This window comes from Anastrepha ludens, chromosome 5 (genome assembly GCF_028408465.1).
Source record: "Anastrepha ludens isolate Willacy chromosome 5, idAnaLude1.1, whole genome shotgun sequence".
Taxonomy (NCBI): domain Eukaryota; kingdom Metazoa; phylum Arthropoda; class Insecta; order Diptera; family Tephritidae; genus Anastrepha; species Anastrepha ludens.
The window spans coordinates 89,353,554-89,371,976 of record NC_071501.1 but is presented as its reverse complement, the minus strand read 5'-3'; the positions used below and the strand labels follow the sequence as shown (position 1 = coordinate 89,371,976).

The 18,423-nt window shown below is 37.4% G+C and overlaps 1 protein-coding gene across 1 annotated transcript; it reads right to left on the bottom strand.

Moving 5' to 3' along the window:
* Window positions 1–15,981: 15,981 nt before the first annotated feature.
* On the bottom strand, window positions 15,982–18,067 carry LOC128863257 (fork head domain transcription factor slp1). Its single transcript, XM_054102345.1, has one exon. It carries the CDS (start codon window positions 17,880–17,882, stop codon window positions 16,779–16,781), a length of 1,104 nt encoding a protein of 367 aa, XP_053958320.1. The 5' UTR covers window positions 17,883–18,067; the 3' UTR covers window positions 15,982–16,778.
* Window positions 18,068–18,423: the final 356 nt, after the last annotated feature.

Here is an 18,423-nt window from a genome sequence, read left to right as displayed (position 1 = left end):
GAATTGCAATACACCGACATTGCTGTTTACTGTATTCTTGAGCTCTAGCTTGGAATGTGCAGCGTTTATTTGGAGGCCATGTCAAAAGCTTTTAATTGACAGAATCGAATGTGCGCAAAAGGTGTCTCTGCATTATTATTTGTATTAAGATCAGTAAAATTTCCTGATCCTATTCCATCTTACACATCCTATTTGCGATTGATCAACTTGAAGACTTTAGAAAGTACAATAGAGGATACTTTCCACGATTCTTTCTTGTTTGTTTTCAATGTTATTAAAGCTGACATTGATTGCCAATTTCTGCTGCAAAGTATTAATTTTCTTACCCCTACCAGAATTCTCCGTACCGCTCTTCCTTTCTATTCAAATAAGTTCAATAAAAATTATGCTCGTAATGCTCCTATTCAGCGTGCTCCTCGTGATTTTGATGAGATCTGCTATTCTTAATTCGTAGATTTCTCAGTTTCACAGAAAGAACTTTCTATACTATTGAACTTTATAATTTAGTTTAGTTAGATGTAAGTTTCTTTTTTCATTATTTTTGTTTCATTCTTCATTAATTTTAGTAGTTGGTCTGAAATCATGTTTTCTTGACTTCTTGAAATACAATTTAAAAAAATAAAATAAAAGTTTTAGAAAGTTTAAAGCCAATACGTTTCTACGCCGTTATACAAATAATTTATGATTCTTTACCCAAGAACCACACCCCCCAATTCCTATGTAAAATCAGTAGCTTAATACAGTTTTATTTATTTAAATTTTTATAGTCTAGATTTTTTCTTCAACCCAAAACAATTATTTGGCGATAAATCGAAAACAATGTGGCAGAAAAAAATGTAGATATTCAGACTCAAAGACCGATTTTACATATGAATCAGATGGTCTGGTTCGTGGCTTTTTTTGGCTGTAAACTGCGGTGATTTCTGAATTTTGGCATTACATGTGTAAGTAATGCTATTATTGCCTATGGCCTATTTGAAAAAAGTCTCATTTACTCTAGAAAGTTCTTTGTGTCGATATTTTTTTAAATGTTCAACTATCCAACAAATTCATATACGTTGACCATTGGCACGAAATTTTTGTGATTTATTTCATCTCAAAGTCCTATAGCACTGAGAACATATTTTATATAATTTTTAAAGGTGGCGCAAGATTAGTCACCCTATCGGAAGATTAAAGTTGATATATATTAAAAGTTGATATAAAGACTTCCATTATTCATAATTATTTTCTTTATTTAATAAAAAATGTATTCAAGAACAAACTGGATGATAAATTTTGGGCAACTCTGTACCAGATATTGCTCGTGATTTGGAAAATATTTGCATGTCAATTAATATAGAATATAATTTTCTTAATGTTCAACACGAATCCCCGGTTTCAACAGAGTCCGCCGTTAGAAGTAATATTGAAAAAAAAATGCGATCTTTGTTGAACTAAGTCTAATAAAAAAGTGGCCCAATTGTCATAGCATTTATGTTGGCTCTTAAACCTCTTATTTATTAGACTAAACTAAATTAGATTTTATGATCTGTTGAGCCTACTAAGACGCGTTTTTGTCGTGCTGCTTCTTTGTACGCTTCTTTATATGCTGTGATTTCTGCTCTTCTTATAGCTTTACAATTCTTTCTCTTCTTATTGCTTTACAATTCCTCTCTTGTGCCACACGAATTTTACATAATTTATGAAGTTTGAACATTGCCATCAACGTTTATGTGTGATTTTCCATACTAATGCAACTCATTAATGGGACAATGATTTGGAAACCCTTTTCTTCAAATTCAAATTGAATGCGACTGATCAGCCTTTTATTGCACGCAACGTTTCCATTTACCTTTCAGCTACTTCTGCGCCAGCGTAGCGTACCTAAATATATATTTAACGCAACTTGTTTATATTGTTGTTGTCGCTATTATTATTATGACTATTATTGAATGCGTGTACATACACGTACACGGATACTTATTAATGTATTGAATATTTAGATGTACATTTTTCTTATTGTTGTTGCATGTCGTGTTATTTTTCATTTTTTTCTTGCTGTTTTCACAGTTACTGCCCTTTTTTCCACATGTTTTCCACACTTCTTTGTAAGCGCTTTTGAAGTTTCTCCAACCCCCAAAACTGGAAGAAAGAACAATAACAATAAAGGCTGCTAGCTGGCTGACTGCTAGATGAACACTCGCTCACTTGCTGATCAAAGTGTTTTACCGCTTCATTGTCGCTGCACACTACTACTACTACTGGCTGGATACACTTAGCGCTGCGCTGCGGCCTCTGCTGATGCTCCTGCTGCTGCTATGTCGTTGACGTCAGCGTAGGCAATTGGGCATATTTCATGCTCATTTGATTTGGAATTACGTACATATTTATATACTTATATATGTAAATATGTTCACCAAGGAACAGAAGTGACCAAATAAGGATTAGGTTTTCCGATTTTTAAGACACTTGTGCCCGCACAATTAAGTCACTTTATCTTTTTAAAATATTCGCAATATTTTTCTTACTAAATTTTTATATTCAAAGTGGCGCAAAAAAAAGAACCCTATCGGTGGATTTATAATTTTTGCAAATGACGTCGTACGTCATTCATATTTGACACTTGTGAACTAGGCAGCTGCAGCATACAAACAGACAAGCGATGGAGCGCGTAAAGGTCCAAATAAAGATCCATAAATCATTTTCGTTTTTTTTTCTATTTAGTAAAAAAGTTGTTCAAAATAATATCATAAATCAAAAATTTGTATAAAAGTTAACAACAAAAAAAGGATCGAAATTTTGAACTTTTTAATTAAAATTTTTAGAATACTTCTGGAAATAAAGTTTCATAGTCCATTCAATTTCACTTCATTTCAATTTCATTCTAAGGAGCAGATAAACTAGACTACTGGGTTTGATTGAAAAGTAATGAGCCTTATTTTTTTTAAGCAGTTTTATTTAACCTTTCGGCTTATACAACTAATATTCTTCAAAATAGGACCCTTGAGCGTGAATACACCGCTGGTAGCGGTCCTTCCACTACAGGAAACATTTTTTAAACTCATCCGCCGGAATCGCGTTCAATTCGGCTGTCACAGTTTTTTGGATCGCCTCGATGGAGTCGAAACGCCTCCCCTTCAGCTTTTTTTCCAGGCGCGGGAACAAGAAGAAGTCCGGAGGGGACAGATCTGGGCTGTAGAGAGGGTGGGAAAGCACCGGACCCCCGTCTTGGCCAATGCAGAGGTGCAGAGGAAGGCGGTGTGCGCCAGCGCATTGTCGTGATGAAGGGTCCAATTCTTGACGAGGTCGGGCCGAACCCGAGCGACGCGGTTTTTCAACCGAAGGAGCACTTCTTTGTAAAATGCCGCGTTTACAGTGCTTCCTGGAGGTACAAACTGTTTAGCTTTACGCAAAATTTGATTGAGTAACGTTGCTCCAACGATCGCTGCATTTTCGCCACTGCAAAATCCTAACACTCTTTTAAAACAGCTTTCACGCGCGGAGCGATATTAACTGCACCGCTGTTGCCAGCGAACTGGGACCGGTTTCTAGTGCAAGGGGAAGGTCCAACGATCATTTTCCCCCACCAGCCGATTCGGTTGATCGCTTAGCAGACGCTTCGCGGGAAAGGCTCATTACTTTTCAATCAAACCCTGTCAGATTTAAAAAACCTACTGTAAGGCTTGCAATCTCCTATAGAGGCCATCTTCTGCAGGAAGTGGTAACAATTCACGTCAGATTTTGCCTTTCTTCTATGTACAGATCTCCCCATCTTCTTCTTTTGTACATATCTCTCTATCCGCAAACTGGGGTTAGAGATATATTTCCAAGAGGGCTGGATTGGAAGGAGGGGAGAGTCTAAACGGACATAGGTACCTCTGTTTTCACTAATAATAAATACTAGGTTTGCTCGTTAGGTATGGTGAAAGTAAAAAATTTTGAGGGGAACTTTGTTGTGTTTCACAAAATTTAGCTTTAGCTTAGTGAAACACAAAACGAATGACGTCGGCATATCTGTCAAATTCGTTCAGAGCCGAATAATGGCCTGCTAGGTAGTATACCTCTAAAAATCTTTTCACCATGTGTTTTTACCGGCGGATTCAAGATGGAATCCGGAGTTTAAGCAGGGGTTCTCTCTAGAGCAGTGTTTTCCAAGCAGAGATCTTTGCTTAGGGATCACTGCTGGAAGGGATCGCTGTTGGGAGGGAGTTATACTGCCGATGAGCTTGCCAGGAAGGGGTTAACAGAACCAGTTTCTGTTGTTCTCATCTCAGACATCGGTGTGCTATTGGCAATTTCTTTCTTAAAAAAGCGCAAGGCAGATGGAGTTCTATTTTTTTGTGTTCCATATCAAACTCATAACGTTGATCACCGGTCACTGGATGATCGAAACTCATGCAGAGAAGCTTGAACATCCGTACAACTTGCATTGCAGAAGTTGTGGGGATCCTGCAGGGAAAGAAACTGACATTGGCGAGGGGAAAGTTGTAATAAAATTATGGCAGGACGGCCAAAGCTATCGACTAATAGGAAGAACAACAGTCAAGACAGGAACAACAGTCCGGACAGTAATCCAAAACTAAGAAAATAACGGAATTATAACTTCAAGAGGCTTTATAGTGGAAAACTTCATTAAAGCGCCGGTCTCAACGAAGTGTTAGAAAGCCTAAAGAAGTTGTGAAAATAACAAAAGTAGCGAAAGTGATTAAATAAATGCAGAACTTTTAAAATATGATGGAGAAACGCTCAAAAATATTCCCGTGGAAAAACAATTAGCAATTTTGATAACCAAAACCACAGAGAAAGAAAATAAAACTTAATTTAGTATTTTCAACTTAATTGTTGTGATTTGAAGAAATTCTGCAACTTTCGGTACGTTTCCCAAAAGCTTTGACTACCTTTGATTTAAAAACTATAAGTTTCCTACAAAAATATATTTTTGCCATTCTCAGAAGACTTATCCATGTCAATTCATGTACGAATTTGAATGAATTGTTTTGGTTGGGTATTCCAACTTTTTAATCTGCCCCTCAGAGAGTATTTGACTGATGTGGGATTTGAATTTATCCCGTTTCACAAGTCGTTCCTTAAGATGAGCCACTTGTTTTTTCCAGCTGAAACATACGGCCCTCACCATATGCTCCAAATCAAAATTTATTTAAATCAAATTACAACTTCAAATTAAAAAAAGGATTTTCTCTGTTTGCGTAGAAGCGTCAACCAAAGGATGGACAGTCTTGGGCTAATGCCAACAAAATTTCGATCGACATCAGAAGAGCGTCACTAAACAACTTCTCCCTCTTTCGATCTGGATCGATCTCGAAAGTCGCTGCCGAAAAGTGATACGCGAGTTATGTATAAGCCTCTGTCAATAGCAGAGCTAATGTTATTAGCATACAATAACACAATGGTGATGTTAAACAAATGTTAAACAATATAAACGATGTTAAATGTTAAGAAGTTAAATGTTAAGAACTGTTAATCGAAAAACAATGTTGAGGAACCTAAATTAAACAGTTCTAGTAGCAACAAATAAACAAATAGTAAAAGGGAATGTTGCATGGAAAAATACCATTGCAACTGAGCTTTTGGGTGGTGTGATGCTTTTTGTTTAACTGTTTATAAAATGCAGCTTTGTTTTACTAGGTAATAAGCAATTTATTTTAGAATGTACATATGAGTCTTAAGTTGACGTTGAAGATTAAAGTCATATTTTCTGCAAACTACTCACTGTTTCATTTTAAATACATAATTAGCGTAAATTTTTCGCCTGCTCTCAATGAACCACTCCACGATTTTACCCAATCTTTTATTTTCATTTTATCTTTTGGGGCATGCACAAACTTAACGCCCTCTTTTGCCCACGTTTTGCGGCACAACAAAAACAGCTCACTTTTTTAGCGAATGTTTTCATTTCTTTGCGCTTGAGCATTTTTTCTTTAGAACTTACTCTGAAAAAAAAGTAGCTTTTCCAAGACGACATCACGAATTTACAAGTATTAAGTAGCTCAAGATGGCCGACACAGGTTGAAAATTATATATCTTACATATACATTCTCCCGTCGTTCCTAGGTGGAACATAGGACCTCAACTCTTACTTCACCTATAATTATTGTTTCATGCCCCAGTTTCTACTCAAGTCATGGCAAAACTAATCTCAAACTTGTCCTTCAAACTGTCAGCAGGTGCATGGAATTGGGTGAATAGTAGTTAAATATTTGGAAGCTGAAAAATGCTTGGAAACATGAGCTGTGATGAAAGGAATGTAAAATAAATCGTTTCAACTAAGGTAGCGTAAAATATGGCTTAATATTTCTACGTAGTCGTTATTCTTGAAAAACTTCTGTGGGTATTTTTTGTTAGATGTTTGTGAGGAAGTGCATTCTACTGACGCATTCTTCTGACGAGGTAGACTTAGCCGCGGTATATAAAGTGTGCCGAGGGTTGGCAATATCCATATTTGACAATGCGTACGTGAAGCTATGTGTCTTTGTTAGTGGTTTACCGCAATTAACCCACAGAAAACACTTGTAAAAAAGTGCCCAAGAACTTGAAGTACCCAATGAACTTGTTTTTATAAAAGTTTATGTGAAACGCAACAGTAAATTTGTATTTTTTTAAATAAAATTTATCGATTTAGTAAGAATTTTTAATTTATTTTTTTTTTCTGAAGCAATTTTTTTAACCTAGTGTTTGTTAAAATATTGCTTTTTTTTACTGTTTTATCCAGAAGTGAATTCTTCTTTGTAGAAACAGTTTTCCGAACTTTTTAGCAATTAAAATATTAGGTACGCAACTAATTTCTCGTTATTTTTTTTTGATGAAAATAAAACTTTATTCTGAAAAAATGGTTACAAGTGAATCATTGAAAGTATTGCCCATCGCTGGCTACTACTTTTTCCCATCTTTCTGGTAGATCTCGTATACCGTCGAGGTAAAACTGTTTATCTTTTGAGGCTATCCACGGATCAAGCCATTTTTTTATGTCTTCATACGAATGGAACTGCTGGTCAGCTAGGCCATGTGCCATCGATCGGAACAGGTGATAATCGGGCGGCCCAATATCTGAAGAATATGGCGAGTGGGGTAGGATTTCCCATTTCAGTGTTTCCAGGTAGGTTTTAACGGGTTTGGCAACGTGAGGCCGAGCCTTGTCATGCTGTAGCATCACCTTTTCTTGACTCTCCGCGTATTGCGGCCGCTTCTCGCGCAGTGCTCGGCTCAGTCGCATCAATTAAAGTCGATACCGATTTCCAGAGAAGGTTTCGCTTGATTTTAACAGTTCATAATAAATAACACCAACTTGGTCCCACCAAATACATAGCATAACCTTCGCCGAGGTGACGACGTAGAAGCATGACCGGGCAGTCCCACTGACTTTTTTTCTTTGGATTGCTGTAATGAATTAATTTTTCATCACCCATCACGATGCGATGAAGAAAACCCTTCCTTTTCTGCCACTGGAGCAGTTTTTCACAGGCGAAAAAACGACGTTCAACATCCCTTGGTTTTAACTCATAAGGAACCCAAGTACTCTGTTTCTGAATCATTTCCAAAGCATGCAATCGCTTGGAAATGGATTGGCGGGTAACTCCTAATACTGAATCAATCTCTTCTTGCCTTTGACACGGATCCTCATTGAGCAATGCCTCCAATTCAGCGTCTTCGAAGGTGTTTCGTCTTCCTTCACGCGGGCGATCGTCAACATTAAAATTACCGTCTTTGAAGCGACGGAACCAATCTCGGCACGTTGTTTCACTTAAAGCAGCTTCTCCATAAACTTTTTGTAGCTCTCGATGCGCTTCAGCCGCCGTTTTTTTCGAATGAAAGAGGAAAATCAACACTTCCCGCAAATGACGATTATTCGGCACAAAATCAGACATTTTCACAAAACCAAAAGTATATAATACCAAAACAAAATCACTAACATGTCGAAACAGTTTGTTTACCATATGTCTAAGCTTGGTTTATGACGTTTAGGGTATGTCAAAATCGAATAGCACACACTGCTGGCGGCATCTATTGACAAACAGCGGGAACTTAGTTGCGCACCTAATAAAGGGTGGTTAAATTTTAAGGGCCGGTGTTGATTTTGAATAAAATACAATTTTTTTTTTAAATTATAGTCATTTCTCTTTATTATGATAATATTGTATAGCTCAACTACGTATGGAACAAAATATCGGCCAAATGGCCTCGGCGGCACACCTCCATCCGATGGTCCAAATTTTCGATGACGCTGAGGCATAATTGAGGTTCTATGCCGTTAATGTGCCGAATTATCTCATCTCTTAGCTATTGAATTGTTGATGACTTATCGACGTACACCTTTTTTTCAAATAACCCCAAAGAAAGAAGTCCAAAGGTGTCAAATCACATGATCTTGGTGGCCAATTTACATTGCCGCGACGTGAGATTATTCGGCCATCAAATTTTTCGCGCAAAAGAGCCATTGTTTCGTTAGCTGTGTGATAAGTGGCACCGTCCTGTTGAAACCACATATCATCCACAACCATATCTTCCAGTTCGGGCCATAAAAAGTTCCTTATCATCTCACGATAGCGAACACTATTCACAGTAACTGCCTGACTGGCCTCATTTAGGAAAAAATACGGCCCAATGATGCCGCCGGCCCATAAACCGAACCAAACAGTCACTCTTTGTGGGTGCATTGGTTTTTCAGCAATCACTTTTGGATTATTATTCGCCCAAATGCGGCAATTCTGCTTATTGACGAATCCACTGAGATGAAAATGTGCCTCATCACTGAAGATGATTTTCTTCGAAAATTGGTCATTCACGTGCCACTGTTACCGGAATAACTTTGACGTGTTTCTCGATTGTGTATCGTACCATTATTCAAATTGAGTTAGTCTGAAATTAAAAAATGTCAAATGAAATTCAGAACAGAACTTGACGTTTAGGTGTGGTTCACATTCAACATCGGCCCTTGAAATTTAACAACCCTTTATTAAGCAAAAAAATTGGTTTCGGTTTTAAATATAAAATTGTATTCAAAAGAATTTGTTGCAGAGTAAATTTTATCAGCATTAAATTTTAAATTGGTATATCTTTTGTATCCCTATCTTTCGCTTCTCCGGTTAACCCACGACCATCCAGCTACATTACATATCTCAGAATTTAAATTTACATTGAGGGGTTAGCTTTTGAAGTATGGGCTAAAAGCTGCGTTGTTATCTACACTGACGTCACGTACTTCTTTCCCAAATTCGATTATAATTTGATTACAAATTGCTTTTTCTCTTAGGTGTCATAATTAGAAGGTCTCAGAATTAGTTCATAGTAAACCTCTGTCGATGAAGTTGCTTCCTACAAACTTCAGCAGAATGGGCGCATCGGCGAATAATAGTAAATTTGTTCATAATTTGTAGGACTTTCAAACTAAGTTTTAACTTACAAATGCACGAAGTTGTATATTTCTGTATGTATGTAAATAAATATCAGACTGTTAACCGGCTCTCGGAGATTTTGAAGGAATCAGCTTATTGGCTGCTGTAACAGGGGTCATGACAACGGCTTGTTTACCAAAAAAACAGAGATTGTATTGGTTATATACGAAAAATATCAACACAGTTCCCCTCAGATTAATTCGTTGTCGTCTGAACAACAACTGATTGGTTGAGTGTTTGAATGCGTGTAAAATGAGGGGGTAGAACTTTGTGGCATGGCAACCGAAGTTACTTTCACAATTTCACTTCGGATGGCCAAACCAGGTAAATCATATCATATCCTTGACCTATGCCAGATACGATACCCTCAACAGCGAAGTGCATTCTAGGTATGCATGTAATTTTAATACCAGCTGGAATAAATTACGCCTGGTCATTTCTGTACCAAAAACATAATACATAAAACATAAACACCGTGTACTTATGTCAGCATAAAATGAAATAACGTAAAGCCGTTCCATTTGCACTATCGTCGTATGCTTCTAGCTCCAACTTCATGTCGGCTGTGCAACATTTGTCGTCCTTTTCTTTTGCTTTTTTACTTTCTTTTGTCGTGACATTTCTATGTACGAAACGTTGTTGTTGGTCTAGCGCCACCACCTTTAAGAAATACGTTTTGCTCGATACTTAGAACTTTGAGTCTTCGCACGTAGCGAAAAGAAAAGCGTAGGTAGAAAAGAAATATGCGGCATTAATGTTATTTTTTACTTTTACATTTCGTATTGAGTTAAAGTATGGATAAATTAAATAAATGTGGAGTAAACAATTTTTTTAAGTCGCTTTCTGCAGACCTACTGAAATTTGGCTTTCTATCCGAGAAATATGGGTGAAAAGTATTATTTGTATCATGTTGTTATTGTTGTTGTAACAGTAATATGTGTAGTAGTTATTATTTATATCATTGTATAATATAATATGCCTCATCCCATTACAAAAAACTATATATATAAAACATTTCCTTAATGCATAGCAAGTTTTTTTTTGCTTTTTTATTAATTTTTTTTCAAATATCCTTTTTGTCATTTTTTTAGCGCTAAATAACGTCCTCGCATTGGTGCTACCAGCGCTGTTAACGCTGCTGCCGGCGCAAAAGTCTCATATTTCCCTTACCTCCAAGGTTATTAGATTTGTAATATTTTACAACAAAAGCTAAAATTATGTTTAACCGAAAATCGTACATACAAACAAGCGCGTACAATATTTTGTTGTTAAAAGGCAACACACAAAGTTAACGAGTCTGCCGCAGCTGAAGGCTAACAACTAATACACCGCATCGCGTCGGTACCTGTGGCTCCTGTGGCGTACGCTCGCACTAAGTACGTTAAATGCAGCAGCTCAAAGTGCCCGGCAACTGAAATTCCTATTTCTACATAAACCGAAAAATATCCAACAAATGTGCCGCCAATAACTTTGGGATGCTAATGTTGCTATAGATGACTGTTTTCTGTTTACTTTGTTGTTGCTATATTTGCCTTTTTGTTGCTTAATTTGTCTTCCAAACACATTTTTTTTGTTCCTTTGTGTTTTTTTTTTTGCTGCAAACTGCAGACTCTTTAATTTTCTTGTATTTTTTTCTTCATTTTTCTTGTTGTACTGCTGCTGTTTGTATGTTTTGGTATACCCTCACAGCTGGACTTGTCACTAAACATATTGTCGATCGTTATAACTATTTTGTTTCCTTTATTTCAATACATTTTTTTTTTGTTTTTCTCTTTCAATCGGTGGAGATTGACCCATCAACTTGTTGTCTTTCCCCGATCCCACGTATCACTCGCTGTGTACTATTCTACACACACACACACACACACATACATACAACCTCTTACATAAATTCTCATTCTACACGTAATTAAGTCATTTACAAGCAAATCGGGTTCAATTGGGCAGCGAGCGCTGGCGAAGAGTCAAAGTAGGTAGCCACGAGATGCCTGATTGTCGGCTGGGGATCAAAAGCATTTGCTGTGGGATAATGTGGAGATTTGTCAAAGATCAGATCAATTCAAAAAAAGGAGTATAAAAAATGTATTTGATTTTTGGTATTTTATGGGTACGTATGAATGTATGTATATGTGTGAGTGTGTGTGTATACAAACGAGGTGACAAATCGTGGAATTATGAAGTGTTGAGGCGGAAAAGTCAATGACGATGAAAAAAGAAAATCTATATGGAGTCGTTGTGGGTGCAAGAGAATTTTTTGTTTGTAAAAGCAAACTTAGTGGAGACACACAAACTAATAAAAAGTACCACTATTGAGCGCAGAGCATAGCCGCAGTTTTAGATGAGGTGAGAACAAAAAGAAGCATCACTGTAATGTAAAATATATGTAAAATGTCAAATTAAATTTGGATAGAATGTTAAACAAAAATCTTTGCGTATTCAAGCGAGTATGCGTATAGTTTTTAAACGGTTGGAGCTTTTAGTTATTTAGAAAAGCAAATTTTCGAATCATTTGATGCATTATTTATTTGCTATTAATTATTTATTCTTAGTAAATCCTGAGATGCGTGACTTCTTACAGACTTACTCAAAAATGCTACTAATCTATATAATTTATTCAGTCACAATTTAGAAGTTGTCTTCGAACAGGAAAAGTCAAAAGTCAAAGGATTTGAGGTTTTCTTAAACTTTTTCAATGTTCTATATACCGAGAAATTAGAGGCATAACAAATCACCCCCTCCAGATTTTTTTTTAGTTTTTGTGGAATGCGAAAATTAATGCGCTCTAAGAGAAGAGAACAATCAATTGCATTTCCAGGTAGCTGTGTTACTTGCAGTCCTTTGAAGAAATCCGAGCTATAGCCGGAATCTACAAAACCCAAAGGACTATGCCGCGAACCCATTATTAAACCATCCATTGTTCAACTGTCAATTATTAGTTGCTAAGGAATTATTTCAACGAAACCGAAATCTGGATTTTTAACGCGCTCCTGCGTAGCTAAGGGCGTATTTGAGGTGAGCATAGGCTGCATGCCAGTTAAGGCAGGTAGAAGGCAATCTAATCCTTTAATATTTGTTTGATCTACAAGTTGGGGAACCATTCTTGTTCACTGTTTTTTAACATCTCCTAAAATAATTAATATCCATATTTTAGATGAGGTCTATTTGAAAAAAAAATTAGCAATTGATGCATGATGGCACATCTCACAGCAAAGTTTTTACTTCCGCAATAAAAACTGCGCGACGAAAATTAGCCTAAGAAAATCTGCACTGGATGAAAAAGTGTACTCCTAAATCGCAACAACGGCAAAGCAAATTAAGTAAGATTTTTATGACAATACAGCGAAAATCTACTGCTCAAAAAGTGCTCCAAAAAATAGATTATGAAGCCGAACTAAATTTAAATTTTTTCCCCCTTTCAACTGAACGACGTAGAAAACTTAGTTTAAAATCCTCAGAAATATAGTATTGAGAGACGAAAATTAATAGATTTAATTCAGATGAGAGTGGCAGTGAGGTGCGAGAGTGGCCTCAGTTAAAGGTGCGAGAGTGGCTGACACTCTGAAATTTAGCGGCCTGTGATGCTGTGTGGGGTGGTATGAAAGTGGATTGTGTGGAATGGAGTAGGGAATTGCTGCTGAAATGGGGAACGAATGGGTGCATACAACCACGTAGAAATATTGAACCACTCTTTGTGAGTTGCAGTAGTAAGGGGTTTTACAGCAGCGCCAGTCAATAGGACTAGTATTAACTACTTTTAAAACCTGTAGCAGGACACAAAAGATTTTTTAGGAATGTATGTCGGCCATTAGACACACCACAGATACAAAATTATTATTATATATCCCTTCTGAGCTAAGAAGGACCAATTGAATAGCCGATATTCAATTATACATGTTCGAGTCCAATTTTTGAAGAATTCGCGCTGATGATTTGAAAATATTTTCAGCGATTAGAAAAAATGTGGACACTCCTGTGTTACAATGCGCTCGCTCGCTGGTGCAGTAACTCTCTAAATACCAAGAATTTTTTTCGTGTTACTTTCGCCAAAACTCAAAATGTTTTCCAGGCATTTTATAGTATTTTTATTAATCTCTCTAATATAATCTTATAGTATACATTACTTCAATTTGTTCATGAATTCAAAGACCCAGGTGTGATATTTGACTCCCATTTTTTATTCAATTGTCACATTAACTCTGTTGCATCCACTTCTTATTTAATCTTAGGTTTTATACAGCTTAATGGTGTGAAGTTCTCGGACCGCTACACTCTCTAATTTCTTTTTACTTCCTTTGTGCGCTCTATATTAGAGTATGCAACATATATCCGGAGGCCTTGTCACCAATTTGCAATTGAGAGAATCGAAAGTGTACAGCTGTGTGTGCTCTTTAAATGTGCTCTCATGTTGTTAAAATTCTCAAATCCTATCCCTTCCTATAATTCCCGTTTGATTTTAATTAAGTTAAAGTGTTTAGAGTGTACAAGGTCTATACTCTCACTGTCTTTTGTTTTTAGTGTATTCAAAGGGGAAATTGATTGTACATCCCTATTACGGAGCATTCACTTTCATATCACTACTAGATCTCTACGCCCTTCTTCACCTTAAATTTCTTAACACGAATTATACGCGTAATAGGAGCAGACTGCGCTCTCAGAGAGTTCCATGAGATCTCGAGTACTCTTCCTCTTGACTTTTCGGTGTCAAAGCATGAGTTTTATACGTTTCTAGTCTCTTTTTTTCTAATTATTTATTTTTCTATTTGTAGTAATTTAAGCAAAAATTAGCGCTAAGTGGTCTGTAAAAACTGTAATTAATTTTTGGATGTGAAAAAAAAGCGAAAATACGAAAATTAATTAGTAAGGGGTTTTATTTATTTATTTATGAGGACAATTCTTATAGGCTAAATGGACATATTTTAAGGTTAATAAGCATCAAAGAAGAAGTACAATTAAATTATTTACAAAAGTATTAAAAAATTTCAATAGCTGATCTTTTGAGAATGAAAAATCTATCGCAACAAATTTAAAGATTTCATTAAATTCAATTAATGTTTTGCTAATTGGAGCATTTCGATCATAAAAAGATTTTGAGAGACTAACGTAGAAGAACTCCAAACTACGCAGAGCTCTGGATATATGATATATACTCGGAATATTAAAGAAAATCCTCTCAAGCAGCACCGGACAGTCAGCAGCACCACGGATCAAATAAAAAATGCAAGACAAAGAGAGGATTACATTGACCGCATAATTTTTAACTCGAGAATGCCTTCATATAAATTGCAAGACTAACAAAAACGTCGCTTCAAGAAAAAATGCAAAATAAAAAATGCTCGGGTTATATGGAGAAAATGCATAAGACCGCCAGGTAACAAAAACCTCTCTCACTCTATATTTAAAAATTTTATGAGCTATAAAACTGCATACCCAAAAAAAAATTAAAAAAAAAATGGTTTGCTACAAATTCTGGTTGAAAGGTCTGAAATTTTGTTTCATTTTTTTTTTTTTTTGGAACATTTTTTAAGTTTGCACAAAATTATTTATTTCATTTATTTATAACAAATTATACAATAATAAATTACAGTATAAATTAAAAAAAGCGACACTAGCTACGAGGCTTATTTATTTATAAAATTGACTTAAAGAGTAAATCTTATAAGCTAATTGTTCATCGATAGTGTCGAGGCCTTACGCTAAAATTGCACAAAATTAGAAGTAGGCAATTCCTTGAAGCTTGCATTTTATTATATCAAAATTTAAGGGGCTAAGTAAAAAGTATGAAATTTTGTTGCACTTTTTTTCTTTGAATTTTGTTTTTTAAGTTTACACAAAGTTGAAAGCAGGAATTTATATGATTTTTGTAGTAGAATTAACTATATTTTTATTAAAGAAATTAAATAAGAAACAAATAAATAGTCAAAACTTGTCAATAAGTCTCGGTGCTGTATATTAGTTATTTAATGTTGCCCCTATCCGAAGGGGAATGGATACAAACGCTCCGGCTCTGAAAATATTCGATGTGGTAGCAAAGGAAGGGGAATGCCTCCTCTGCGTTGGAAATATCAGGTGGAGAAGGACTTGACTTCAATTGGTATGTCCAACTGGCGTCGCTTAGTATGAGAAAGCAACGACTGGCGCGCTCTGTTAAACTCGGCCAAAAGCGCGTAAGCGGTTACCCTACCAATTAAGAAAAAGAAGTATCAAAAGAAGATTACAAGAAGTGTTGGCGTTCAGACTTAAAAAGTGACGGAATTTGCTACATTCCAATCGCTTAAAGAATAATTATTAATATATTTGTTTAATTAAAAAAATGTATCAAAGCATGTATGAGTGGGCTATAGATACTACTCTCCCTCTCTCTATTAAAAATAAAAAAAAAACGAATAACTAGCGCGTACACCTCTGTTAGGTGTTTGGCCGAGCTCCTTCTCCTATTTGTGGTGTGCGTGTTGATGTTGCTCCACAAATGGAGGGACCCACAGTTTTAAACCGACTACGAACGGCAAATGGTTTTTATGATGGGCTTTTTCAGGGCAGAAATACATTCGGAGGTTTGCCATTGCCAGCCGAGGGGCGACTGCTATTAAAAAACACTTTTTTTTTTTATCATTTTCCTGTTCCATGCATGGAGATTCCAACCAGTGCACTTCCGATTGGTAATCATGCAGGAACCCATTCATCTACGGCGGTCGCCCCTGCCATTAGATATGATATTAAATATTTAAAAATCAGTATTTTAAGGTTTTTTATTTATTTCTGTCGAATTCATTTGACAAAATCATCGAAAAAAGTGTAATCAACCAGATTTTCATATCTGTCCAATACTTCCTAAAACTTTTTTTCTGTAATTTCAAGCGTATTTTCCTTTGCTAGCCACAGTTATGTATAACCAATAATATTATAATTCTTTTTGTATTTTTTGTTTAATATTTATTTTTGAATAATTTATAAATTCTCATATATTCAGTATTGTACAATATTATTTTATTTTTTTTAAATTTCATTGCTCCAGACTATTATTTTACATTTTAGTGTTTATGTATTACACAAAAGTGAAAATCCTATGCGTTTACATGCTCATATTCAATGAAGCGGCTACTGTCTCCGACTGGAGGCATCTCACGACGCCGCCCAGTTGTTGTATCTAAACATTCGTTAGACCAAAAGCCCTGCTGCTTGCATCCGCCGTTGCTAGTCAGGTGTTAATTTACCATTCAATTGACGCCGGGGTGCGCCTGCGCGTCCCGCTCACACCGCTTCCGCACAAACCTATTGAGTAGAACTCCTGAAGCTAGCTGTATTCCGTCAACGCTATATCCCTGGTGGTTATGTTAAACGCTGATTCGTACTATGTACTCAGCCGTTGGCATGCGACTGTGCGGCTGCTTAGCTGGCCGGGAACTTGCCGAACAACTGCATGCGCTGGAACAGTTCGTTAGACATGTGCGCTGGGGCGGTGGGCAGTGCGGGCATGACACCATATGCCGCCGGGCCATAGCCAACACTCAACTGGTGGGTTGATGGCGGTGGTGGTGGTGCTGGTGCTATTGCCATTTGTGGAGCACTGGCATACATGGCAGCCTGGTGATAAGCGGCTGCTGCGGCCAATGGTGGTGCTGCCATGCGCTGGTAGAGTGCGGCTGCGGCTGCTGCGGCGCCCATATAACTAGCAGCGCCGGCAAATGATGTTGCACCGTGATAGCTGGGCAATGCGGAAGCTGCGCCATAAGCGCCCATCAGTGGTGAGAAGATCGCCTGACGATAGGCCGCCAAACGTGAGCGACTGGCGCCGGGATTTTTACGACGCAACTTGCCAGTTGTCTCGCCGATGAACACCTCTTCAGCGCTGGGGTCCAAGATCCAGTAGTTACCTTTGCCGGGATCGTCATAGTTGCGTGGTATCTTCGTAAAACATTTGTTCAAGCTGAGATTGTGGCGTATGGAGTTTTGCCAGCCACGCTTGTTCTTTTTGAAGTAGGGGAAGCGATCGATGAGGTACTGATAGATGCCGTTCAACGTTAGCCGCTGCTCAGAACTGTCCCGTATAGCCATCATGATGAGCGCATTGTAGCTAAAAGGTGGCTTTTTATTGCTATCACCTTCGGTGTTGCCGTCACCGGCGTTCGACTGTTTGGTATTCTCGTCGTCATTGCCGCTTTCATCATCCAAATAGTCGTCACAGCTGTCGCCTTCTTCGAGCTTGTCCTCGCCGGAGGTGAGTGAATCGGCGGCACTGCTCATGGGTGTGCTGGTGCGGGTGGGACTATCTAATTCCTCCAAGCCGGATAGCTCGTTACCGACAAATAGTTGCCCGGCGGTATGCGCTTGCAGTGGTTTGCATTGCAAACCGACTTGGTGTTGTTGGAATTGATGATGTTCATGCTGAAGTTTATATGGATGAGTGTGACGTGAATGCGACGAACTCTTTGCGAGTATGGCATCAATGGAGAAATTGCTTTTGAAATCCATGTCGTTAACACTTTTCACCATTTTGCACAATTTTTTTTTTTTTCAATATTTTTTCTTTTGCCTTTTTGTTTACTAAAGCACACTAACTGGTTTGCAGTCTTTAAATCAGATATTTTTTCTGTCTTTGCTTATATTTTCCTTTGCTTTGTGGTTTGAGAAAAACCTGTTTGCCGTCGCAAAACTGGAAACATTTACTCAATACGAAGTGTAACTCAATACTGACTCTCTATACGATGTTGGTGCGGTATTTATACGCGCACCCTCCGTGACCCGCGCAACGGGGAAACTCTACACACAAAACCGAGTGCGACACAAGAGAAGAGCAACAAAACGCTAGAATATTGAAGGCGTAAAATAGGCAGACACATACTATCGCACACACACACACATGTGCTCACTCTACATTGCCTGTGCATGAGCAAGGTTATGTCCATCATGCGGAGACTCCGCCTCTAAACAAATGCGCAATGGTGGCTGGCAATCATAAGATCCACAACTGCGGCGGACAGGCAATGTAGCAGTATAGTTGCGTTTGTACGTTTATGTGTGTGTGTGTGTGTGT

What these genes read in the sequence shown, in the direction of transcription:
- LOC128863257 (XM_054102345.1), bottom strand. Translation starts at nt 17,882, where the DNA reads ATGGTGAAAAGTGTTAACGACATGGATTTCAAAAGCAATTTCTCCATT.